Source organism: Homarus americanus, unplaced genomic scaffold (assembly GCF_018991925.1).
Source record: "Homarus americanus isolate GMGI-L3 unplaced genomic scaffold, GMGI_Hamer_2.0 scaffold31037, whole genome shotgun sequence".
NCBI classification, from domain to species: Eukaryota; Metazoa; Arthropoda; class Malacostraca; order Decapoda; family Nephropidae; genus Homarus; species Homarus americanus.
The window spans coordinates 5,140,720-5,167,576 of NW_024722227.1; the positions used below are offsets into that span (position 1 = coordinate 5,140,720).

The 26,857-nt window shown below is 35.7% G+C and overlaps 1 protein-coding gene across 8 annotated transcripts in view; it reads right to left on the bottom strand.

Annotated features, from left to right (window-relative positions):
* LOC121862327 (protein lap4-like) overlaps nucleotides 1–26,857 on the bottom strand; it is a 151,388-nt gene that overhangs the window by 28,924 nt on the left and 95,607 nt on the right. For 5 of the 8 annotated variants that reach the window (XM_042360509.1, XM_042360507.1, XM_042360505.1 and 2 more), the window contains 8 exons: nucleotides 22,503–22,590; nucleotides 20,615–20,802; nucleotides 19,572–19,712; nucleotides 18,285–18,512; nucleotides 17,881–18,015; nucleotides 8,897–8,977; nucleotides 6,223–6,921; nucleotides 814–930 (listed from right to left, as the gene is read on the bottom strand). In XM_042360509.1, coding sequence (XP_042216443.1) covers nucleotides 814–930; nucleotides 6,223–6,921; nucleotides 8,897–8,977; nucleotides 17,881–18,015; nucleotides 18,285–18,512; nucleotides 19,572–19,712; nucleotides 20,615–20,802; nucleotides 22,503–22,590 — 1,677 coding nt within the window. The remainder of the gene's footprint in view (nucleotides 1–813; nucleotides 931–6,222; nucleotides 6,922–8,896; nucleotides 8,978–17,880; nucleotides 18,016–18,284; nucleotides 18,513–19,571; nucleotides 19,713–20,614; nucleotides 20,803–22,502; nucleotides 22,591–26,857) is intronic. The other 3 variants (XM_042360504.1, XM_042360506.1, XM_042360510.1) reach the window with 3 other exon arrangements.

The window sequence follows — 26,857 nt, forward strand, 5'->3', positions numbered from 1 at the left end:
CCAATTGTGTTCGTTAATCGAGGGACCAATGTAGTACTAAATTTTTGGTATTATCTGTTTCTGTTTGGTACAAAACAAAGAAATAATTAAAAGACCTCATTCAAAAGCAAATTTCATCTTTGACTTTGACCTTTTATGATAAATATCTAACATTCTCTCTTAAGTGCTAATGCCTTGAAATTATTTTAATTTTGATGTTCCAGATATTTAACATTATTTTAGAGAATAACAGGTCTGCTTACCAATTGTGAACACATTTAGTTTGAATAAATGGACAGCTACACGAACATTTTCTATGAACCAATCGGCTATTTGTAGCTATATAGGAGGGGCGTGTCTTATGAGCCAGTTTAGCGTGGAAATAGTAGTGTGATATTGTTGCCTTTGTATCAAAGAAGGCAAGGAAAGCCATTAATTTAGAGATAAAAATGGATGTGCTACAGCACTTTGACAATGGAGAATGAGCTGTGATCATCAACAGGGTGCTTGACTTGCCAGCAATGTATGCTGACACCAATTAGTAAAGAATAAGCTTAAAGTAAGATTCCCTAAAAGTGGTGCTAGAATAACAAAAGGCAGAGTTAAGGCAAAGGATAGTATGAAAAAATCTTTAGGTGTTTGGACTGAAGATCAAGGTCAACAGAACATTCCAATGAGTTTGATGATGATCCGAGAAAAAAGTAAAATAAATTTATCATCGATCTCTTTTGACATTTCACATGAATAATATGTTATTTTCTAGATTCCAGCCATTTTGCATTATAAATGGAAAAAGCATAAACGAGAAAAGAAAAAAGTAGATTATAAACTCACTTTTGATATGTATACTCCTGGATCATCAGCTGAAGTACCAAATGGAACACAGAAATGGTCTGATCCTCCAATAATGCTCAGCCCTAATGGTCCTCCATCTTTATACAACACTACTTCCTGAAAAGAAAAGATGAAGGTTCAAAGAGAAGAATCACAATATATATATATATATATATATATATATATATATATATATATATATATATATATATATATATATATATATATATATATATATATATATATATATATATATATATATATATATATATACACAGTGGGGTATGCTATGACGAACGGATCCTACTACAAATATTCCTATAACGAACGATTTTACCAATAAAATTGAGAATGCTATAACGAAAGAAACTCTATTTCAATTAATCCCATATGTTATGTTGTTCACTTTACGCGTTTCTCACTTTACGCGGGCCGCCGTGGGTTCAATTAACCGCGTAAAGTGAGGGTTCACTGTGTATATATATATATATATGTATATATATATATATATATATATATATATATATATATATATATATATATATATATATATATATATATATATATATATATATATATATATATATATATATATATATATTATCACTTTACTGTGAAATACATTATCTTTGCAAGGCTATATTTTCATCTGTTACATATACAAATCAACATTCACTTCATAAAAAAAAAGGTCAATGGTAATGCAATGACCACAATGATCATATCCAAACCTAAACTCTTCATTAATTATATATTTTCACACCTATTCACCAATAAAAAAATTTCTTAAATTTTCGTCAGATTTACTATGTCCAAATACTGTAGTGGGGTGGCGATAATTCGTAAAATACAATCTAGCATAAATTCACGGATACCTCTATTAATACCTCGTTTTTAAATTTTGCAGTCAAATATTCATAATTTGCAACCAAGTGCTGACTGCCACAGTGTTTATTTACATAAGAAACCATAAAAGTTGTGGAAACATAATTTCACTGCTCTAGTTTTTCTTAGAAATAAAGAAAACATAATATAAATATCACTTCAATGCTCTAATGTGAGTTAAGAAATAAAGGAAATACTGTACTGTATAATATAAAACTATGAAATAAGAAAAATTAAAAAGTGATAAGAAAATCGTATGTGGGAAGCAGGGCGGTTGGGTAATGGAATGAGCTGCACCCCCTCCCCACCACCAATCCCGAGCACTCGGCACCCTTCTAACCTCATTAATACTCTGCAGCATTATACAATTTTATTATAATTCCCATATTATTTAGGTTCATTGGGTACCGGGTTAATAAAACATTATCCTAGAGTAATAAATTAAAAAGGGGGGGAATCCCACTCAACCCCAAAGGAGTTATTTTGTGGCATTAAATTCCTGCTTTTGTCGACATTGTGTGGTCACCGGCACCTGGCTGTCTCCATGTTGGTGTATTGGTGTAACCCACACAAAATTATGAGAAGGGAAGGAGCACTTTATGTACAATATCTCAAAAAAGTATCTGTCCACACTGTGTGTGTAACATTATGAGACCACAGATGATAGATATTGGGACATGAATTTACTTTGGTATAAGTTAACATGGGTAATGCAATGTGCATTTATTTTGGTGGAATTAATATGATGTTTTGTTACCAAATGTAGCAGGATCAGTATGCCACAGAGCCACGCATACCAACCCACCCGGGACGTCATGAGTTGCATGTAGCAGATACTTTTTGTAAATACTATTCAGTAATATATAGCAAATTTTTGTACAATATCCATGTGTTACTGTATTTCTTATATACTGTATTATGTATGATGTTTAGTGTTTCATTAAAGCAGGTTTGAAACAGTTTATGGGTATTTCTAGGTTCTCTGGTACCAAACTAACTTTTTCCACTTACTGTATATCAATTTAACTCTAATTCCCAATTTGATAATTCACGATATCTTTTGGTACCTAATCCATGGATAATCAAGACTTCACTGTACAGTATAAGGAATTAATTTCTATCTGCAACAAACAGTCCCTACTCTCTATGATGCTTAACACAGATCTTAAAAAAAATTGTATTATAAGCCAATTTTAATACAATACTGTACAGTAGGCTCTCGCCAATAACGACTTCCACAATAACGTTTTCGACAATAACGGTAAGTTACAATAGATACCCATTTTCGATTATAACGTCTGGATTCTCTTGAATAACGGAAATTTCGCGAGAAGCGTCCGAGCGCATCAATGATAGCGCTTGTTTGCCGCCATGTTGATGACGTAGTTGTCCGCTCCGCCTCACTCTCACACACGCTCAGTGGAATACAACACTGCGCCCACGTGTGAGATTTTCGCCACTATAACCAGTGGTTGTTAGGGTCGGTGATCAATAATGGCTTCCGCATATTTGCCTGTGGGGGGCTAGGGGAGATGGTGGAGGGAGTGATTTGCCACCTGAATGACTGGGAACTTTTAAAGTGAGCAAATTGAACTGTCCTGAGTCTACAGTGCGAAATATTAAGAGGAACTTAGCGGAGACCAAGAAGTGTATTGCGCTGGCTAAAAATATTTCGGTAGTGATGGAAATGCGAGGCGAGCTATGAATGATAAAGGCAACAGAAACAGGTTGTTAGTGATAACAAAGCAAATTCTTGTGAAATGGTTAGCTTGTAGAATGAAAGGCAGTGCAAGTGTTAGCGGCTCTCAGATACGGAACAATCATTACACCAAGCACCTCAAAAACTCCCCCAAGCTAAGTGTTATATTACTCAAACTCTTTATTTTGATGATTGAATAGCAATTCTTTTTATTTCAGCTAACAAGAAGTGTTAGGGGGGCTTCAAGGGGAAAAATGGGTGAAATTCTTGTGGCGGCGGCACCAATAAACCCTTTTTACATGTATTTTAATGTCACACAAATAACGTTGTCGCTAATAACGGTGTTTTTCAGGCACCTATTAAACGTTATTGGTGAGAGCCTACTGTACATCTTTTATAAAAATTATTCGTTTTGTGTTCTGTCATGCACTTTGCTCTTGCACAAGCCAAACTACAAAGAAAAACAAAGCAACACATACATATCACAATAAATGTAGTTCGCTACAATTTTAAAAACCCATCTAGCAAAAAAAATATTTCTTGGTCTTCAGTTATATTTAGTTCAAATCTTAAACAAGAAAATAATAATCTGTTCCCATGACACAGCTCCTCCTCTTGGAGGTGTCACAAGTAGATTTGTCCTAATACTTGCATGACGAGTGAATTGTAAAAATCCAAGTCATGTTATTAATAGTTCCTTTTGTATTTTACATGCACTTCCTTGTATTGAATAGAGAAAACAATACAAACTTCTCCCTCTCATTGGAGCTAATACATACAACAAATTAGAAAGACAACTCATACACAAAGCTTAAGATATCAAAATACTTCATTCAATGTATCAAGATGACTAAAGAATATAAGTTACACTTTACTCCATTACAGTGCATTCACATCAAACATTTATTTCTATTCATGATACAGAAAAACAGTAACCATAACTGTAGTATCAAAGGGAACAATATTAATAAGTTCTCATTCAACAAACTGAATAGAAGTCCAATGTTTGCAGGAGTGTGTGTTAGTCAGAAAAAAACAAAGCTGCTACTACTCACAGTTCCAGAAAAGAAAAAGATTTACCTTCTAAAATGAAGATTGCCTCAGAGAACTTCATTTTTCTTCTTCCTACCTGCAGTCCAAGGTCAAAGTCTGTTGTCCTGTTCCTCACTAGCCTAGACTTTCAATGTAAGTTTATGTGCAACATGTTAATTGCCATCTATGTTCCTGATCTAATGCAAATAGTCCCATTTCATTATTATTAGCCTCAACCAAAGTGATAAGTTATGAGTGTTAATTAATCTGACCAGGTTCTGAGCTGGTTAGACCACAAGAGAACCTACCACCACAGTATGTGAACCAAAGGACTTTATTGTGTGTTTCAACAACATCCACCATGCAAACAAAGGGTGTTGATTAAAGACATCAAATTTAAAACTTGCTTATAAAACTTGTGAAGGAATATGGATTACGAATCTGATGAATGCCATCAGGTGATCTATGCTATAATAGTGGTAGAAACAAGAGTGAGAGCATACAAGCCCCTGAACCCATTCTAAATGCAAGCAGTTACATGTCACTAGGAAGTAGTTATATCTAATGACTAAAATATCAGTGCTGTACATGACTAGGTATACTGATCTAAGTGACTTTGTCCTTAGTAACTTGTGAAAATAGCCCTAATCTCTTTTATTCTCATTCACATTTAATCTAAAGTCTGAATTTTTAAAACACAAGACATGAAAAAGAATCACAATATTATTACATTTAGTCATTCATTAGTGATAGTTAATTAGAAAAACAAAGTTGCATGAGAATATTATTAATTTAGAAGAATGTTCAAGGCATTTAGATCATTACCACACAGCATCCTGTGCCAATCTTTACATAAATATTATTTATTGTGCTTTGGTGAACAAATTTTAAGGGAGAGGACCTGAGTGATATGCAACCTACTCACTACAAAAACTTAAAATTATTAAGTGCAAAAGTTATTAGCTATGCAAAAGAAATAATAATGTCTACCCTCTCTTTTCATTGTTTGTATTCTAAATAAATTACTGGAATGGTCAAGAAGAAGGTAAGTCATTGCGATGGTTATACAGTTAAAAAAGACATATGATAATATTAAATGAACTTTCATTGTAGCTCAATTACTTCTTCGTGCTTGATATAATTTACTTTTGCTCATGAAATTGACAGTTTTATGACAAGGCGTTCTTCCACAAATAATGATACTTTGCATGGCTGGAGCTGAGAATGCCACAATTGAAATTTATAGAATGACTTACTGAATAGAAATAATGATCTAATTAAAAATTACCTCTAATAATGCAATAATCAGTATTGAAAACTTAAACATACAAAAAGTATTAAAAGAACTGAACAGTTTACGGATAAGGTCAACAAGAATTTTTTTTCCATCCAAAATGGCTTACAGTACCTTTTAGTTGCTTTTACTTTGTTTTCTGATGATTAAAATCAATAATGAAAGCTCTTTATCATTGATCTGGTTCTAATAGTATCCATCACACTAAGGAGTGTAGATGAATATATAATTGTGATCAACTGTGTTGATGCACCAATACAGGGGATACTATCAATTAAATGATATATATGATTAAAAAACAAGTGAAGTGAGAGGGTCATCACATACTAAATATGGAATTGCGAATATATTATATCAAATCAGAAAAAAATTAACTCAAGTTTTGTCTATGAAGATCACTAAAAGCATAGCAAATTTTGAACAGATGTCAACAATAGGACATAACTGCCTGTCCTCTCCCAGGTGTGACTGTGTTAGTGGCAGGTTCAGCCCACCTTACCTCAACCACAAGAGGCACATGGCCCAGCTTGTTGTCAGTGATCCGTGTTACTACTGTCTCGGTGAGCAGGGATTTGGTGACGGTCTCTGTGACCTTCCCTAACTTGGTGGGTGGAGGAGGGAAAGACACACCCATGGGGGTGTGGTCCGATGGCAAGTTGACTTTTACATGCACCGAGGAATTATCCTCATCTTGTGCTCGACCACCTTGAAGAAAATGCTGTGGAATCATGGCCTGAAAATCATCATTAGTGAGGGGTCGATGTGGGGCTACCTGGGTGGTGCCAGTTGGGATGGTCCCTCCAGTGTTGACTGCTAGTGATGCTGTTGGATCTGCAAGACCAGTTAGCTGTTGTTGTTGTTGCTGTTTGGTTATTGTGGCTGGAGATCCAACAGGACTACTATGAGGGCTATGGTTGGCATCTGGTAAGTTTGAGCCTGATAATCGCCCACCTGGCTGAGCACGTCTATAACCTGTGTAGCTTGGGCGATTGGCCATGTATGAACCCGCACTGTATAGTCCAGTATATGGTCGAGGCGCACCGAAGACTCTCGGAGATGATTTAGAATTGTTACTGTTACCCTGACCAGGGGGAACTAAAGTCTCACGATGAACTACTAAACGTACAAAGCGCTCCAGGCCAGTCAACATTGACACAGCTTGATCATGGCGAGCCCCATCCAAATCTACACCATTAATCTGAAAATAAAATAAGAGTCATTTCAAAGATAAATACTTACTCAATCATTTATAAATACTGGCTCTAAAGATATAGATAACTAAACTCCTTAAAATGGCAAATATTCTCCTTTTGATAAGACGGTATTTCTTTACTCGGTTGTTCCCTCCACCACCCTCTCAGTTTTTCCTTCTCTCGCCGGACACTCTTTTTCACCATATTTAACTTCTCTATACCACCCAAGAAGACATACCATGTTTCCTTCTTATAACAGTGCTCCTTATTCCAGCAAACTGTTCACCCCATACAATGCACACAAGCACGTCATTTCTGTTATTTCATGCATCTTGGGTCTATGCTTCAAGTTTGTACAATAATGTCAGCAACACTTTTCCCCTAACATTATAAATTTTTCCTCCCTGTGCCATAACACAGTTCTCTCACTCTCTATAAATTCCTCAATGACTTTTCACTTTATTTCCCTTACCTATGCTGTGAATCATAGTTTGTTCTTACATTCACTGGCACCTTACTCCACTATTCTGTCCCAGTTCAAACCAGTACAGTTGTCCCTCGGTTAACGAACGGTTCGGTTAACAAATTACCTTCCATAAGAATCTTCAATCCGATTAACGAAATCCTTACAAACATCACGTTTTGTTGTGAGCATCAGCTGATCAGCTGATGGGCTAGTATGCCAATTCAGTAATCTGTTCTATGTTTACATTCGTTTACAGTGGAGTAAATATCAATAAAGTTGTGCTCTTTAATATTTTTGCATTTTTTTATATTAAAATTATTAGTCATTTTAACATCTATTTAACATATTGATAATATATGCAGTACAGGGAACTAGTTTTTTGTGCGCCCATCAGATTCCCGACTCAGCCACAAGGCGTCAGTTGGGCTCTGTTGACAGTGATATTTTGTTGGTGTCTTAAATCTTTTTGCATTTATCATTGAAATTATTGGTCATTCTGAAATTTAGAAAACATATTGATAATATATAGTGCAGTGCAATGTTGATTTCAATAAAATAATCTTGAAGTACACCTAGTGAACTTAAAATTTTATTGGTGAAATGACGGCATCAAGCATGGGTCCCCTGATTCTCCTCCATCCCCACTTCCTTCTCTTCTCCCTTCTCCTCCGCCCCCACTTCTAATTCCCATCATCATCAACCAGGAACCTTCTACATACACACCTCAAAGTAAGTGTACTTTACTGCATTTTTTTTTACTCTATGTCCTTTTCGGTGAGCTGGAACCAATTACGCTATATCCCATTGAAACAATGGATTCGGTTAACGAACAACCCTCTGAAACGAATTGTGTTCATTAACCGAGGGACCACTGTACAGTACTCCTTTACTCTTCTCCTGCCCTGCCAATGATGCTACATATGCTGGTAGATGAGTCTACTTGTGTAAAACCTTGGACCTAAATAATTCTGTAAATGATTAGTACCACCAATTTGTAGTACCACCATTTTTTTTTGGTGGTGGGGGGTGAGAATATTCACAAATCTTTTACGAAAATATTGGGGGTTCTCAATGTTTTGAGAACCGTATAGTAGCTCACTGTTGGAAAATATGTCTAAAGTTACTGAAATATTTAGGAATCTTCAAAAAAAAAAAAAAAAAAAAAATACTCAAAGTTCAAAAATGGTCTTGAAGCAGTCTATGCATTATTCTAGAACATTACAGGTTCTGAAATTCATGAAACGATCTAGAATACAACTTAGGTATGTTATTAATGTTAAGAAATATATGAGCAACTATAACTGATAATGCCAGTTTTAGCCTGTTTAATCAAGACTCTGCCTCACTAATTTTTCCTTAACTTTGATGGACCTCCATCACAGTAAGTGATATGTTAGTCCTTAGGAGAAATGTTGGGAAGCAAAGTCTGTTGTAAATTTAAAATAGTAGACATATAAAGAAAGTTTTATCAACAAATGAGCAAGATGAAATTAGTTCCTTTGTAGTACACTTACAGATATAACTCTATCCCCAACCCGTAGTTTTCCATCCTTAGCTGCTGCTCCACCTTCTGTTATTCTGGATATGAAGATAGCCTAAAAAAAAAAAAAAAAAAAAAAGAATTACAGTACACATTTTAAACATTATATCAACATGCATCTTTAAAATAATGTATTATTAGATTATCATACATATACCCATAATTATACTTGTCTTTGTTACCATTACTAAATACATCACCCTAAACAATTTACATTTAAAGTGGCTACCCTCCACACCTCTAACAGGGAAAAAAATCTTTTGGCCTCCAAGCAATAAAGGCAATGTAGCCTAACTATCCATTTCAAATCCGTATTATTCTTAAAAAATCCAATGATCGTCTCAGGGATCAAGAGGGAAAACCTGGTCGAAGGCTCCACTCCACACCTCATTCATTTGGGTTCCACTCTGACCTTGTAGAGGGAACATTTCCCTTCACACAGATGTAATATCAACACCTAACTCATGCCCAATGGGAACATCAAGTAAGACCCCCCCCCCCCCAACATCGTATGAGTTATTCGCACTAAAATTTGAAAGCTGGGAAAACCGCGTTTAGAGTTGTTCTAACAAGCATAACTTTGTTGTTTTTTGAGATACAGCATTCATTTTTGATGCATTTTGAAACTAAAGGACTGTATTTGCAGATGGTAGTAGCACGTCATAAAGTAATGTACTGGATTGTTGCATGTTGACTTGAAGCAACAAAACTCCAACCAGCTTATGTCTTTTTTTATTTTAATCGATATAAGAGTGGAGATAGCACCACATCAAAAGAGAACTGAGGGAGAGGGAGAGAAGGATTCCGCCTCATTGGCTGGAGGGGCCGTGACGTAGATAGCAGACGCTCACTGTCATTGGCCGAGACGGGGGAGGAGGCTGCAGGCCAGCAGCTGTGATTGGCCGCTCACTCCTCTTACTCACTGACAGGGCGAGAACACCTGACAACGCAAAAGCCAAGCCCATACATTCCTGTCTGCCACAAATCAATGTTCTGCCCTATTTTCAAAGGGCTTTCAACCTTATTTACAGTGTAGTAAGGAGATCTTATCAACTACCACCGTATAGAGCTAGGCCGAAAATAGTGCTTTCCAACAAAAAATGGGTTTTGCCTGGGTGGTCTGAGTTACCCTTACGATGTAGGGGGCCGCAAGTCCACAAATGTTGAGGTCCATCTGTAGGTTAAATTTAGTAAATGACTTTTCAGTCTATCCTGTCATCCTGCATCATACAAAAATTTAAATTATTCTTTTCTGTGCATAAAAATCTGAATGAATTATTGATAACAACCATGTGTTACTACTTGCAAACTTCCTTTGTTATGTTCTTTTGAGGATTCTTGCACATACTGTATACCTAGTCATCTCTTTTAATATTGTGAAGAGACATATTTAGGTTAAGGTATGTCCCTTTATGCAGATCACTGCACATTTTATGAATGATAGCAAGGTCTGCCTGTAAGGTGATTCTGCAATTGATATTCATGAAGGTCTACCATAAGTTGTTTTTCATGTCCATGAGCCTGGCATTTGTCCCGTGGACAAGCTGATATTTTGAGAGGAAAACCTAGATAGGAATATGTCAAATGCTGTAACACCCTACCCTCCTGTAATATGTTTAACCCAATAAGTGTAGCAATTGGGAAAACAAGGGTACCCCATTAAGACAAAAAAGATGACATATGAAAGTTATCTTTTTTCTTATGAAGCTGAAGATATAAGATTTAGAAACCATAAACACCATATAAAAACTTTGTACACATACAGTGGTCCCTCGGTTAACGAACGGTTCGATTAACGAAATTTTGGTTAACGAATTACCTCCCATAAGGATCTTCAATCCGGTTAACTAACAAAACTTTGATTTATGAAATCATTACGACAAACACGTTTTGTTGTGAGCATCAGCTGATGGGCTAGTCTGCCAATTCGGTATTCTGTTCTATGTTTACATTCATTTTCAGTTGAATAAATATCAAGAAAATTATGCTCTTTAATATTTGTGCATTTTCTATATTAAAATTATTGATCATTCTAAAATTTAGCCATCCAAGCTCTGTTTTTCAACTATTATATTTGGCTTGACATATGTAACTTTATTCATTTATTGAAACTCATTTACATGCACAAACTGTCCTAAGGGCAAAGCTGAACTGTACATGTAATCAAAATAATGTACAAAATGATTACTAAAATTTTTGTCTAGTGCAAACTATTGCATGTTTACATTCAAATTAATCACATCTTATAAGAATTCCAGCAATGTAAATTATATTCTCCCAGGTCACTTCTATGACATTTTATAAGCAAAAAAACAAACTCAATCTAAAGGACATAAATAAACAAATAAATAATTCACTAGACCTTCAGCGCTAACTGTCAAACATGTCACTGTTGCCCCCCCTCCCAGCAAGGGTTTGGTGGTTATACAGTAGGCTTTAAGTTTTTATCTTATATAATATCACAGACTAAAGTTAGGAGAATTAAAATTTCCATTGCTGGAATCCTTGCAAGACAGTGAATAATTTGAATATAAACGTCATATATTTTGCACCAGAAAATTTGTTTAGTACATTTTAGTTATGTAAAGTTTTTCAACTGTATTTTTGGGTAGATTTACATAAATTTCTTCATTTATTTTCATTCATTTACATGCACACACCATACTAAAAGAAACGTAAAAGAAATAAATGACCCTAAGTGCAAACCTGTAATGTACAAGTACTAAATGATTACAGTACTAAAATTGTTATGTCTAGTGCAAATTACAGCTTGTTTATATTCAAATTAATCACTATCTTACAAGGATCCCAGCAATGCAAATTATATTCTCCCAGGTCATTTCACTGGCATTTTAAAATGAGAGAAGCTTAGTCACTTAAGGACTGTTAAATAAACACACGAGACCTTCGACTCAAACTGTCAAACATATCACCTCACCTCCTGCTCGCTCGCTCCCTCCCTCTCCCCCAGCCAGGGTCTTAGGCTTACAGTTTTTATGTTATATAATATCTCAGACTAAAGTTAGAAGAATACAATTTGCGTTGCTGGAATCCTTGCAAGACAGCGAATAATTTGAATATAAACATGATATATTTTGCACAAGAGATGAAAATTAATCACCTGTATCACATTACAGTAGTGATTTAAGAGTAAGAGTGTACTGTATATGTACGTACAGTGATCCCTCGGTTAACGAAATTTCGGTTAATGAGTTACCTTCCATGAGATTCTTCACTTCGGTTAATGAGCAATCCCTCGATTAATGAATTCCTTACGAGCGCCCCTCAACATGTTTTCGCCTGCTAACTAGCTGTCGTATTAGTCCGCCAATACAGTAATCGGTTCTGGGACTTAAATTCCTTACCATTGTAGTAAATATCAAGAAGGTTGTACTATTCAATCATTTTAAAAGTTTTATATTAAATTTTTTAGTCATTTTAACAATTATTGAACATAATTGAAGTATAGGAAACTAGTTTTATGCGCGTCAAACAGCCACTCAACACACCAAGCTTGGAGTCAGTTTGTTTACAGGTTAAGAGGAAGGAACATCTTGTTTGAGACTCTTCAACATAATGCTTTTTTTCTGTTTCCAGTCAAATTATTGGTCATTTTGAAATATATTTTACATATTGATAATATGTAGCGCAGTGCAGTGTTGATTAAAGAAAATAATCTTGAATTACACCAAGTGAACTAAAATTTTATGGGTGAGATGGCGGCATGGGGTGATTTCTCTTCCACCCCAATGCCTTCTCTTCTCCCTTCTCCTCCACCCCCATTCTAATTCCCATCATCATCATCAACCAGGAGCCTTCTACATGCATACCTCAAAGTAAGTGTACTTTACTGCATTTATTTTTAGTTTGTATGTAATTTTCGGTGAGCTGGAACCAATTACCGAAAAACCCATTGAAACAATGGTTTCGGTTAACGAGCAACCTTCTGGAACGAATTGTGCTCGTTAACCGAGGGACCACTGTGTATATATATATATATATAAAGTGATTTAAAGGCGATTTAGCGGAATTTTAGGAGTGTTTCTGACTTTATGCATTTTTGGCTTTACTTTGTATGTACTTTTCTGTGAGCTGGAACCAATTACCCAATATCCCATTGAAATAATGGATTCAGTTAACAAACGACTCTGTGGAACGAATTGTGTTCGTTAAATGAGGGACCACTGTAATGGTTAGTGAGTTATGAGTATGAAGTGAGGCAGAGAGTAACTGGCAACTGCTGAGCCTTGATTGTTGTTGTGATGCAAGAGGTGGTTCTGGTGGTAAATGACATGGTTGGGGCGAGACAGGGAGGGTTTTATGTAAATAGTGAGCCAGGTTGTCGCATCATGGGTGTGAGTGAGGGGCCACATAGGACAGGAGGAGGAGGGAAGAAGAGGAGGGTGATGAGGTTTAAGTAATTCCAGATCATACCAAGATGATGATAGGAAGTTGATCTGAGTCTACACCAGCCTTGTGTCTAACTCTAGAGCAGGAGTTTACAACCCTCCCTTTTCTGGCTGCATGCAGTCGGGAATATTATATGTGCAGCCAGCTGAACAATGTCCAAATTTTCAGCTATGAGGCCGGTAAGTTGTCACAATACATGTATTTTGGGTGAAAAATAAAAACCATGACTAAATGGATGAAGGAAATACTCAAGAAAAGGGCTTTCATCATTCTTTCCATGTTTGGATCAACGTACTGCTGTAAGGAGACATTCAGTGTGCCTACCTTTGTGAAAACAAGTACCGTTCAAAGCTCACCAACACTCACACCACAGAACTTGTGAAGGCTGCTCTTACTAAATTTGAACCAAATTTTTTTGAAATTGAAAATCCTATCCAGGAACAAGTCTCACATTAGATTTAATATTGTTCTTTGTATTTGGAATGTCATGCTTTATTTTGTAATGCAAAAAGTCAACTTGATGCTACCTTAATAAACCAGCTAAAAGAAGGGGTTTATTTCTTCTAAATTATCATATAAGGCTTTTTTGTTCTGTGCTGTACAGTATATCATAATATTTTATTCAGTATTTTTCCCTGCATTTCCATAGTATTTCTTATGTGAAATGTTTATTTTGTATTGCTAAAAGACAATTTTATATTACCTTATTAAGTACTGATGAAAGAGTTTTGACCCCCCTCCCCTTTTACAGAACAGCAAATTAGACTAATGTCATGAGCTCCATTTTTTATATGCTGTACTGTACCTATACAGTAATAACTTAATACTACTTAAGTTAAATTTAGCCTGCATTTCAGTATTGTTTATCAGATTTCTTCTTAAATTAATATATAGTCTGCATTTCTGATTGCTCATTGAATCCTGTGGAATGCATTGTAGACTTATGTTGCCCGAGTACAACTGTGGTCGATCGCTGATTACTTGCCAGTTAAGTGGCCGACTAGCATATAAAGGTTGTGGACTTGTGCTCTAAAGTGTCTACCAATCATCGACTTTACATTCTTCGGATGATTTTTGGTGCACAACTTTAAATTCATGGCACCAAATGCCAATTGTCTTAAGACAATGATAGTGCAATTTTGGTAAATCATTCAAAGACGCTGATAGCAGTTAAAGGAATAACCAGGGGGGTCCGTCAATGGGCCGCTTGTCATCAGCATACCAGGATCAGTGACCTATATCAGGTGTAGGTCATTTATCTCCACATTAAGCCATCAACATGCCTCTAATCAGTTGGTGTCAAGTTGTTAACATTTCAAAGGAGTCACTAAGCTGAGAGGTTTTAGACATGGTGACAGCAGTTATGACCTCACATGGACAGTGTTACCACCATTAACACCAGATTATAGAGAGGGAGTGGTAGTTAGGATAGGTGATCAAGGGGCCACCTCCACCTCTCTATACACCTTGCAGGAGTGAGGTGAGGTGACAGAAGTTATGGCATCACATGACAAGGGTTGCTGTCACAGACACCATTTAGGCAAGTAATCTGTGAGTTCATACACACAGTAAATTTGAATGTCTTATGATAATTGTTTAACTTTTCCCATAAAAAAATCTGGGCCAGTAAACTGCCTCCGAAAATTTATTTGGGCAAGAAAAAAATCTGACAATTAAATTTCAAAGTAAATTGCCTGGGGCAAGTAAATGTTCCACATAATCAGCATAGTCTGAATCGCTCATATCCACAAATTTTATATTTCTTATATTGTTCTTAACAAAATACTTAAATTTCTAATATAAAAAGAAGAAAACACACTTCAAAGATTCACAACAAACTTTACATAAAGATGCCCATTCTGCTGTCAATACAAAATACATATTTCTGTACTCAATGCATATTGGTTACGTTTAAACCTTCTCCTTTTGAAAACATCTAATGCAGGTAATCTTAGTTACTTCAGGGAGTTGCAGCCCTGCCTTCCCAGCTAAGTGGGTATTTGGAAGTCCTACATATAATGCCCATTCTCACTATATACAAGTGTGTTGGTGACAGGAAGAGCACAGTCATAAAACTGACTTTAAATTTGGCTGATGTGTTATCTTATGGTAGACCCTGCTTCCATATGGCATCACAAAAATTTTGAACAATTGTGAACATGTCCCAGGTTGCTGATCTGACCTTTTGCCTCATTTACACACAATTGCAGGATCTCAATTGTTTCTCTTACTTTGACAACACAACATACTGTACATACGTATATTGTTTCTCACTATTGATCTCTTTTTTTTTAATGGTCCTTTTTTATTAGTAGTAGTAGTACAGGTTGTACCTCTCTAGTCCGGCAACCTCGGGACCTGACAGGTGCCGGACCATGGAAATTCACCCTTTTCCTGGATAGATAGTGGCTTATGCTTGGAAGCACTAGCACCACTTTCTCTGCTTCATGGTCTCTTTCAAGACATATTGAAGGGTTAAATATCGTACAGTAGCTTCTCAAATTTCGCGAGGTTTTAATTTGACGTTTTCTATTTGAACACACAAAAAAAAAAAACATTTAAAAATTCTGACAGCGGAAACTCGAATTTCGACGGGTTTGAACGGCCCACCAATGTTCAGACGACGTGCACAATCGTGTAAACAGCGTCATTTCTCTTATGTACAAAAGATTCATTATTGTTTATTACTGAAAGTCTTTTTGATTGAATTAATGTTTGTGTGTGCAAAATGAGCAATACAATTCATTAATAATACGTAGAATATTAAAACACGAGGAAATGAGACAGCATTGTTTGCGTTGATTACAAAACCAGTGACTGACTGGTTCTACATATAAAGCTGAAGAAAATAAGACCCTGGTTGTAGCTGTAGTAAAATTAATATGGTTGTTTTAAGTAATGTTATTTAATGTTAATAAATGGAACAATAGAAGTAGCTAACGATAATGGTAAAGAAAAAAGAGAGATCGCGTATGTAAGTGCGCACACGTGAAAACATATCGTCATTACTTTACATAGGAATATGAAAGCAACACTTATTTACTGTTCATATATATTTTAATTAATGTTTCTGAATTTGTTTTTATTGAATTAATGTTTGTGTGTGCAAAATTAACAATACAATTTATTAATAATACGTGGAATATTAAAACACACGAGGAGACGAGACGCCTGCCGGCATTGTTTTTGTTAAAGCTTACAAAACGAGTGGCTGATTGGTTCTACATACAACACTGAAGAAAATAAGACCCTGATTGTAGCTGTAGTAAAATTAATGTAAAAAAATTAATATGGTTGTTTGAAGTACCTGTGATGTTATTTAATGTTAATAAATGGAAAAATATAAGTAGCTAACCATTAATGGTAAAAAAAAAGTGAGACTGCACGTATGTAAGTGCGCACATGTGAAAACATATCGTCATTACTCTACATAAGAAAATGAAAGCAACACTTATTTACTGCTCATATATATTGAACGGTTAAATGTTGTACTCTGTATAGACAAGCAGAGAGAGAGAGAGGAGAGCAGCCGAACTGCCGGATGTAAATAAACCTTAATTTCCCGCGGCTTTGTTGTTGTTTTTTACGAGGATTAGCCCACCCGGGCATAGGTCACTGACCCACATTGGGGCCTGAGGGGCAAAAAATTAATACTCCTGTAATAATAATAATTCAGATAAAAAAAACAGAAGCTGCCTATCTACCTATTGGACAAACTAAAATCGTTCCGGACCACAGAATGCCGGACTAGAGAGGTACAACCTGTAGTAGTAGTATTATTTATTTATTTTATTTTTATTATTATTATTATTATCATTATTATATTTTTGCTTTACTTTTGCCCCCTGGGCCCTGATGTGGGCCACTGACCTGTGCCCGGGTGGGCAAATCCCAAATCCTGTAGGTATATATATATATATATATATAAACACCAGTGTATGAGGTAGTTACAGGCAACCCATGAAAGCATTGAAAATTTGCCATAAAATGGCAATGATGATGATGTTCAGCCAAATATTTTGATAGATATATACAGCAGCTCTAAATTACAAGTCAAAGTTTCAATAATGATGACCTGTCAGAAGCTCAAGGAAGGCAGATAACATTTCCTAATATACAGTAAGGCATAACCTGAATTACGTACCCTTCACAAGTACAGGGTGTCTATAAAGTCCCATTCTGATTTCAAACATATATTATGTACACACAGCATAAAATATTGAAATGCATTTCTTTTGGCACTTGAGAGAGTAACTATTCAAGTTTTGTTTTTCACCTAAGCAAATTCAAAAAACTGCATTTCAATATCTTATGTCGTTTACGCATAATATATGTTTGAAATCAGAACGGGACTTTACGGACACTCTGTATTACAACCTATTAAACTGTATGCATACTGTACTATCATTTCAGTAGTATTTATTCAAAGACTCATTAAAAGGGTTAGGGCCCCTAACTTATTCTCTTTTTAATTTGTAAGATGTAGGTAAATCAAAGTAAAAATTACCTTACATAATCAAATATCTTGTCACTTTTCTTAATACTCACATCTGATCCATCTTTGAACTGTGCTGCTCCTCTCCCTCCTGCTATGCTGAAGCCCAAGCCATTGTGATCCCTCATGAGAGTAGTGTAGATGGTTTCCGTCAGGATCTGCGTCGGGAAGTTCTCTTTGTCATAGTGCTGATGGAAGGGTTAAACAATCATGCACTACTGTATCTACTACATAAATAGGTAAACAAATATTACAAGGAAAATAAGTATAACCAAAGGTCCACAAAACACAGTGATTCATGCTAACATAAACAAATAATTAAACAACTGTCACAATTTTAGATCTGCTGTGACTCAAAAAAGTATGACGATAAGTATATTGTACGTAATAAATATGCATAATGACATAAAAATACAAAATAAAATTATTTAACATAACAATACAGAAAACAACCAACCTCCATTTCGCCATTAGGTTCAGCATCACCATTTATCCGAGGATGCTCTCCATTAACAGCTGGTGAATCACTATGACCATTGATCACCATGTCCACATGATTGGCTGTTACATCTGTCAGTGCAGTCTGTTGAAGACCACTCTGTTGTGAAACTGGACTAGGAGCTGAAGTGCTTATTACTCCTTGTGTCACCACATGATTAGCGACAGGCTCTACTTGATTATTTTTCTGTAAATAAATAAATAAATAAATAAATAATAACATTCAATAAACCATAGTTAACCTATCAAAGGTACCAAACAGCAACTCCATTACATCACTCTATCAAGTTTCTGGTTCTCACATACTGATTCTGTTATCAAGATATATAATAAAGAAAAAATGGGTCATGAAGCAGATGGATGGTGCCTGGTGAAAACACACCAACCCCTCCATATTGGCAGGCTCTATGGCCTTCTAAAGCATTTCACACAACAATGTCTTTCTTTCTCGCTTCATAACTTGAACCTTACTTACTATAAAACAAATTTCTTTAACCAAAAATACTTTTATATTAACCTACAACCTCAAAATTTAATATAAAAATAACGAGGCAATTGAATTTGTAAGATTTTTAATTACAACGAGTGATTTTCTATTCCTAATTTAGAAAAACAAAACAAAAAAACACATCTGAAGGTCTTGAAGAAGTACAAAGTGTGAATATGTAAATGCTAATTATTAACTGCTAAAGGACTATGCCACAGTTTTCTTAAGAATTAACTCAAGATCATATAACTTCTCTTCCTAATTATGGAATAACATATAACTGTAGCTCATATATGAAGGCCTGATCCTGAAATCCTGATTATTGGTGGTGCCCACATAGTGGTGACTTAGGATTTTCTTTCCATCCCCATACATTTCATAATGCAAGTCTGGGTGATTTATTGAACCATTAGAGTATACTGTACTAATCCCCCCCCCCCTCTCTCACGAACAATGTTTGTCTCGAAGGAAGGGGAACTGCTAACAGTCAACCTCAAGAGAATAAAAGGTCTTCTGTGAGACAAGCAAACTATATATGCTAACTTTAGAATCCACAATCAATCTATTAATTACACTTGAATTCTAGTTAACTAACCTACTAACCCAAGGAAAGTTATATAAGCCCCCTGGCTATGGACTCTTCCATAAAACAGGGTTTCAAAAACACACCACCTTTTGTAGCAGTCCAAAAACCCAAGATAATGTATTGTATGTGCCTCTTAACATCCCTTTTAAAAAATGAAAAACACAGACACTGACCGTTTCTGGAACAATTCTAGTTACTTCTCGTGAAACTACAAGTCTCAGCTGAGATCCTGCCTCTCGCATTATATTAACTGCTTCATAGTGGTCACAAATTTCTACATCATGCCCATTTACCATGAGCAATTTATCTCCAACCTGTAATGATTAAAACAAAATCTTATAACAAGAAATCATAAGAATCATGAAACTGTGAATTTATGATCTATAAATTTGGAACTTTATACTGCATGTCATTACTGTATACTATACATAAATTACTTTCTTGCTTAAAAAATAAGTACAGTATAGTCTCGATTTACGCGGATTTGGTTTACGCGTTTGGTCATTTATGCGGCACCTTGCCAGACCAACAATTTTTATTTACACGGTTCATTCCATCATTTACGTGGGAAGCGGCGCGGGCAGGGTGCGCACAAGGTCCCCCAGTCAACAAAACATTACCGAGTTCTTCACCCGCCACCCACCACAGCCGGCCCAAGTCAGTGATAGTGAGGTTATGTACTTTGAGGGGTTTGACAAAGAGGCCCTGCAAGCCTCTGTGGTGGATAGTGATACAATTGATACAAGTGATACAGGTGAGGGCCAATAATCTGCCCTCTGCCTCAGAACCAACCCCCCATCCCTGTGTGCCCAGCCATCTTTTCTACTAACATAAGTGTTAAAAAACCTAATATTATTGGTATTTCTCTTAAATATTAATTGTGTGCATACCATCATAAAATTAAGATGTTATTTTTACTACAATGTACGTATTGTGTCGGAAAAAGTGTAGTTTGAGGGTCGGCCCAGTCTCTATTTCAATTAATCCCATATGTTCTGTTATTTCGTTTACGCGTTTCTCGTTTTACGCGGACCTCCACGGGTTCAATTGACCGGGTAAATGAAGACTATACTGTATCTGAAAATTAATGCTTCTCATGACAAATAAATTTGCACAATAAATTGGTATGAACAATTGTGTCACCCCTGATAATAACTGCTTGCTTTCCATATTGAATATGTAAGGGAAGGGAAAGATGAAATCTGATTCAACATACTCTTAATCCAGCAAGATAGGCTGGTCCGGCATCAGTAACCCGTGAGATGAAAATCCCCTCATCATCCCCCTTGTATGGCGTTGATCCCCGGCCTCCAGCTATAGACAGACCAAGGCCACCAGTTGTCCGTTCAACGTTCACTTCCATCTTCTTCTCCTCAACAACTACTGAGGGGCCCGAGTCTGAGACTGAAATAAATTGCAACAGAAAATACAACTATGAATAATCAAAGAAATTACTGTAGAAAAAATTAACAGCTTGATAAAAGTATTACTAACATAGTTTCTAATACCTTTACAAAGTTATCCATAAATACAGAGTATAGGCTTAGAAAGGAAATGAAGACTTGTGCCTTTAGAAGAATGAAAATAAAATCATGTGTTCAAAGTTCATTTGTAACCAATTTAACTTCTATTTGAATGTAAGGAGTTATGCACTGTATAAGAATCCAACTTTAAAGTTTTATTCCTATACAAGTATTACAATTGCACCATATCATTGATAAAACTATCTTCAAATAAAACAGTTGCTTATTGCAGCATAACTGTCTGTATGCATATGTATGTATGAATGACAAAATAAGTTTGTATTAAAAAAAATGAAAACCTAAACTTTGAGAACTGGATGAAGGTTATAATTCTGGGTTACAGTTCATGACAATTAATAATGCAAGATCAGTTGGAATGACGACAACTTTGCCCCAACCCTTTGAAATTTCATGCAACGTTACTCTTTCAGCATGTGGTATAACCAATTAGTCTAATACAGGGGGTTCTCAACCAGGGGGGAATTCCCCCCAGGGGGGGAATTCAGGTTTTCAGGGGGGGGGGGAAACTGATTCGGGAGCAAGAGATATGTTCGATGAGAAATTAATCACAGAATTTTGGCCCTTGATGTGCGATTCCTACCCAAAAGTGGCAGAAAGAGTTATCCGTGCATTGCTTCCGTTTGTGTCGACATATCTTTGTGAGTCAGGCTTTTCAACTCTGTTGCAAATTAAAACGAAGCAACGTAGTAGATTAGAGGTAGAAAATGACCTGCGTTGTGCCCTTTCAAGCACTCCTCCGCGTATCCCAGAATTGGCGAAGAAAAAACAATCACAGGTTTCTCATTGACTGTAATCTTCATCTGAATAAAATTAATTACAAATTTACAATATCCTGGTATTCTATTGAACTTTTTGTTTATTGCATTATGCTTCAGTTTGGTCTGTTAAGTAATTCATTATAAATATAAAAAAACTATTTTACTTTTATTCAAGTTTTATAAATCCATCAACATTTTCAATTGGCATTTAATTTGTAAAACTCCACTATAAAAATAATCCATGTAAAATTGTAAATGTATATGTACTAATATGGAAAAAATAAAGGATTTTCAGTATTATATGCATATTATTTAGAATGCACTTTTTGAGGCAGACAATCTTGGAAAGGAGGGGGGAATGACATTCTGACATATGGTGAAAGGGGTGCATGGGGCAAACAAGGTTGAGAACCACTGGTCTAATACATGGAGATTAAAATATTACAAAGATATTACATTCTCCTACTATCAATAGTTAGTGAAGAAATCAATGCAAAAAGTACCAAAAGACAGTAAATATATCCCTCCACTTTTCCAACCTGAGAACATAAAATCCCTTGTATCTTACAAATAGGTAATACAGTATAGTGCAAGTAGTTGGAGTGTAACTTTAACACAAAAGCCATAAATATCTACCTTTTCCTTCAATCCTTCATCTTTCATAACATGTGATCATGCAGGTTAAAATGTCTAACAAACATGTGTGGAAGAACACAAGAATAAAATCATTAAATTAACACTTTTTTGAGCTTCTATTATTCTAAGAACAAATCTCTATGTTTGTTAGAATCTTTTTACTCACCGATGGAACGAATTTCAGCGTCAGATTCTGAAGCAGCTTGATCATGATTGCTGTTTCCTTCACTACCATCTCCACGCTGCAATGCCTGCTGCCGAGATAAATACTCAAGTTAGTTCAGTTAAGTAATCTTTTTTGAATTGATAAAAGGTTTAAAAAAAATAATTCTATGTCCAAAGCCTTCGTACATGAAGCTTTGTTCCTGGAGATTTCAGTCCCAATAACTCCTCGACTAGAGACTTCAGATACAATTTTTCAGGTCCAAAAACTCTTGGCCTAGTGACTTAGGGAGTGGAAGCTTTTGACATTCATTCTTTGACCCCAGAGAATTCAGTTCCAAGAAATTTTAAGTCTGAAGAATGCAGACTTCTATAGTTAAGACCTGACACTCTGAGGCTAGAGACAGTAGGCTTGGAAACTTTGAAGCTAGGATTTAGGGGAGACTCCAAGCTAAAAGACTTTTAGTCCCCAAGATTTTGGGTAATATATCAGATCTGGAGACTTATGGTTACAAATATATTTTCTATGTTATAAACTATGAATCTAAACAAACTTCCAGACACAGACCAATCAGAAGATGGTTCTATATATCTCCATCATATTAGTCAGATTTTGCAGATAAGAGCTATCAGTTTACATGTACACTGTACAGTATCAAAAAACATTAGAGTTTGCAAAAAATATCTATCATCTTATATAAATTAAGCAATATTACATTTTGCAAATACACATAAATTTACAGTTGTCAATAAATACTAAATTTTTCACAGACTAACACCCACTACAATGATCATGTGTACCAGCTTTCACACGAATAAAATCCATGTTTCTGAGATATAAAATGGGGAAAGGAGGCAAACATCTACAACAGAAACCAACCACAAAGCAGTTCTATAAAATACAGGGGGCCTGCCAAGTTCGCTGATATTTACTTCGCGGTTCCGTGATATTCGCGGATGACACCCTGGATGTACCCAAGAATGTCTGTGGGTAGTTTTAAAGTTGCCGGCATTATTGCGGCTGGAACAGGGACCCATTTATTCTAGAGAAAGTAATTTCCTTTACCTGTATTGTAAATATGAGTGTGTGTGTGTGTGTGTGTGTAGACACACACACAAAACACATACAAATAAATAATAATTGGAAAATACTCTCACAATAAATCAGAAACACATTTATTAAAAATGTGACAGTCTACCCTCAAGCCTGTTCTCTATTACAGTACTTTATTAATAGAGCACAGATTTGAGGGTAGTCTGTCACATTTTTTATAAATTTGTTTCTGATTATTTGTGAGAGTATTTTCCAATTATTATTTATTTGTAAGTGTTGTGTGTGTGTGTGTGTGTGTATCTACACACACACATACAATTCCACAGGTAAAACAAATAATTGTCCTAAGGGCAAACACAAAGATAATATACATTTCTTTGTACACAAGTAAAAATGTATCCCCCCCATCCACATATGTTATTCGCAGATTTGGCATTTCGTGGCCATTTTGAGAACCTAACCCCCGCGAATTTGGGGGGCCCCCTGTATTAGTGAAAATTGGACCAAAGATTAGAGGATGAAACAGGATATGAACATAAGTATTTGACTGATAATTTACTCGCAAACAAGAGAATGCATATGTAGAATGAGAAATGATGACAGGATCAATCACTGCCTGGCATTGGCAAAATTTAAAATGAGAATGATATGGGCTTACAAGTGATGCTAGAAGAGTGGGAAAAGCTGGGGGATGCAGAGATTAATCAATAGTACATCCAGACACAAAAAGTTAGCTGGAACATTTAAAGAAGATGAATACGACTGTATAACAACAATACAAACAAGCTGTGGGAGGATAGCAGGAATGATGTAAATTAATGGATTCTGTAGGTAAAAGAAACCTAAAGAAAAAAAAGTGGTACTTTGTGGAATGAAGAACTAAAAGAGGCACGACCAAAATGAATAGTACAGAGAAAAACCTTGCAGAAACTGTACCAGAGAGGAATTAACAGTGAAGTAGATGGTGTACAACATGAAAGAAGGAAAGACTAAGGAATTGGGAATTTAAGAAATGAAAACTGTATCATCACACTATAAAATAAAAGGATAGGGGGAATACTGTAAAGAGAAATATTAAAGGATACAGATGATTTATTAGGCAAATAGAAGTATTTTGATGGGTAATGTAACCTAATGACAGAAAAGAAGCAATGATCTTATGTCGGACATAGAAAAAAGAGAAGGGGAAACTGAAGTCCAAAAGGAAATTTATGGAAGATAAAAAAGTGACAGTAAGACTCTAAAATTATGGAAAGTTCTGGGAAGAGATGGTAATAAGGCAGAAATGTAAACATGGAAAGAAAATAATATGCATTCTTCTAAGACTATGTTCGATGGCATGGAAAACAGGAAAAGTACCAGATGAGTGCTTGAAGGCTATTATAATACCCTTACATAAATAGAAATGTAGCAAGGAGGAGTTATAAAAACTATAGAGGAATCAGTTTGTTGAAAATCTGTGGAAGTTTATGGTGGGGTTGTAGTTAACAGAATGAGGAAAATAACAGTGCTGAATAGAGGGGGAAAAAAAGAGGTTTTAGGGAAAATAGAGGATATATGGACAATGTTCTTACAGTAAAAATTATTGCAGAAAGCAGTACATAGTATTTTTGGTTCTGGAGGGTTGTTCTGAAGCATTGTAGGTGAAGAGGATCTGTGGGATGGGAGGAGAGCTACTTCAACAGTGAAAGCATTGCAAGTTAAATTGGAGGACTAAGTGAGAGTTTTGAAGTGAGAACAGGAGTGAGGCAGGGATGTGTGACACCCCCAATGTTGTTAAACATACACAGTATACTGATGGAGTGGTGAGGGAAATAAGGAAAAGGTGACTGGAGAAAGAGTAATGCCAAAGCTAGAGGAAAGCATGTGGTTACTTGTAACTTGTCTCTATAGAGATAGAGAACAAATATTTTTTTTTTTTTTTAAGAAATGAACAGAAAATACAAAAGTGGTGAATGATTTTGAGAGAGAGAGAGAGAGAGAGAGAGAGAGAGAGAGAGAGAGAGAGAGAGAGAGAGAGAGAGAGAGAGATTGTAAAAGATATTAAAGATATATCCAAGGATGCAAAAGTTAACCACTTGTGTACAAGATCCCCTCCTTGTTGAAAATAAAATCGAATGGTGTTAGCAAAATAAAATATTATAGGTGGCATCCCCATAGTGAAGGGGTTAATGGAATATGAAAGGAAGGTGTTTGGCATTGTGAACTTTAGTAAACAATATAGAATAGCAAATCCTGGTGAATCACAATGCAAAATTGTGAAAATTAAATGGTGAAGGAGGTTAATTAATAGAAGTACTGTACTATATTTCATTTCAGAGTGATGCAAAGTAAAATGAGTACCATGAAGAGTGAAAATAGGAAGAAAACAATAAAAAGAAAAAGACACCAAAATCAATATGAACACCTATGTATTATCTAAAATTCCTGTGAGGCACCTGACATCATTATGAGTGCCAAATATATGGCAAACATATGTTGTGAGGCAACAGGTGTTATCATACAATTTGAGTGGCACATAGTGTTTTTCTTAAGACCTATGGGGCTCCTGGTGCCACAAGAAGGATTTGTCATACAGTATACAGGTATTGTATCTGAACTCATTAGGGGGACTGATTATACAATTGAAGTCACTGTGATGGTGGATGAAAGACAACAAGGGACTTTTATATCCTTGACAACATCAAATGTAGACATTTGTCACAGCTATAAATGAAGCGTGTACGATCAGAGTGGACAAAGCGCCACTTTGGTCAAAATCAGCATTTACTCACAAAAGGATAGGGAAACCACCTCTGAAAGTGTCAATATGGTTAACTTTACCATTAAATAAAACTATCCACGCATGAATACAAGCGGGGCTGGTGGACGGCAGTTCACAGAGGGGAAAGCGCCAGAAGACTCTATTTTCTTTTTTCCTAGCTCAATGTCCACTCTGGTTATACACACCTCAAATACCAGTAACAGACTTGATATCATCGCAACCTATACTGACATTATGAATATTTCTTAAAAGGATGTAAGGGGCAGAGGGAGGCCTTGATAACTTGAACAGCAAGACAAATGCTTAAAGACTACTCAAAAATATGGTAAATCCCAAATCTATGGTCTATCACATTCTTGTACAGTATGCAAAGGACCATAACTGCCAAAAATGCTTAAAACACAATTCTTTAACCATTTCCATTACTGCACTTGATGATGATCAAGTCTACCTATTTTGATGGGGCTAGGCTTAATACTTTAAGTGAAGTTGAAAATGCAAGAAAAACTTTAGTGGATGTATGGACAGCGCCAATACATAA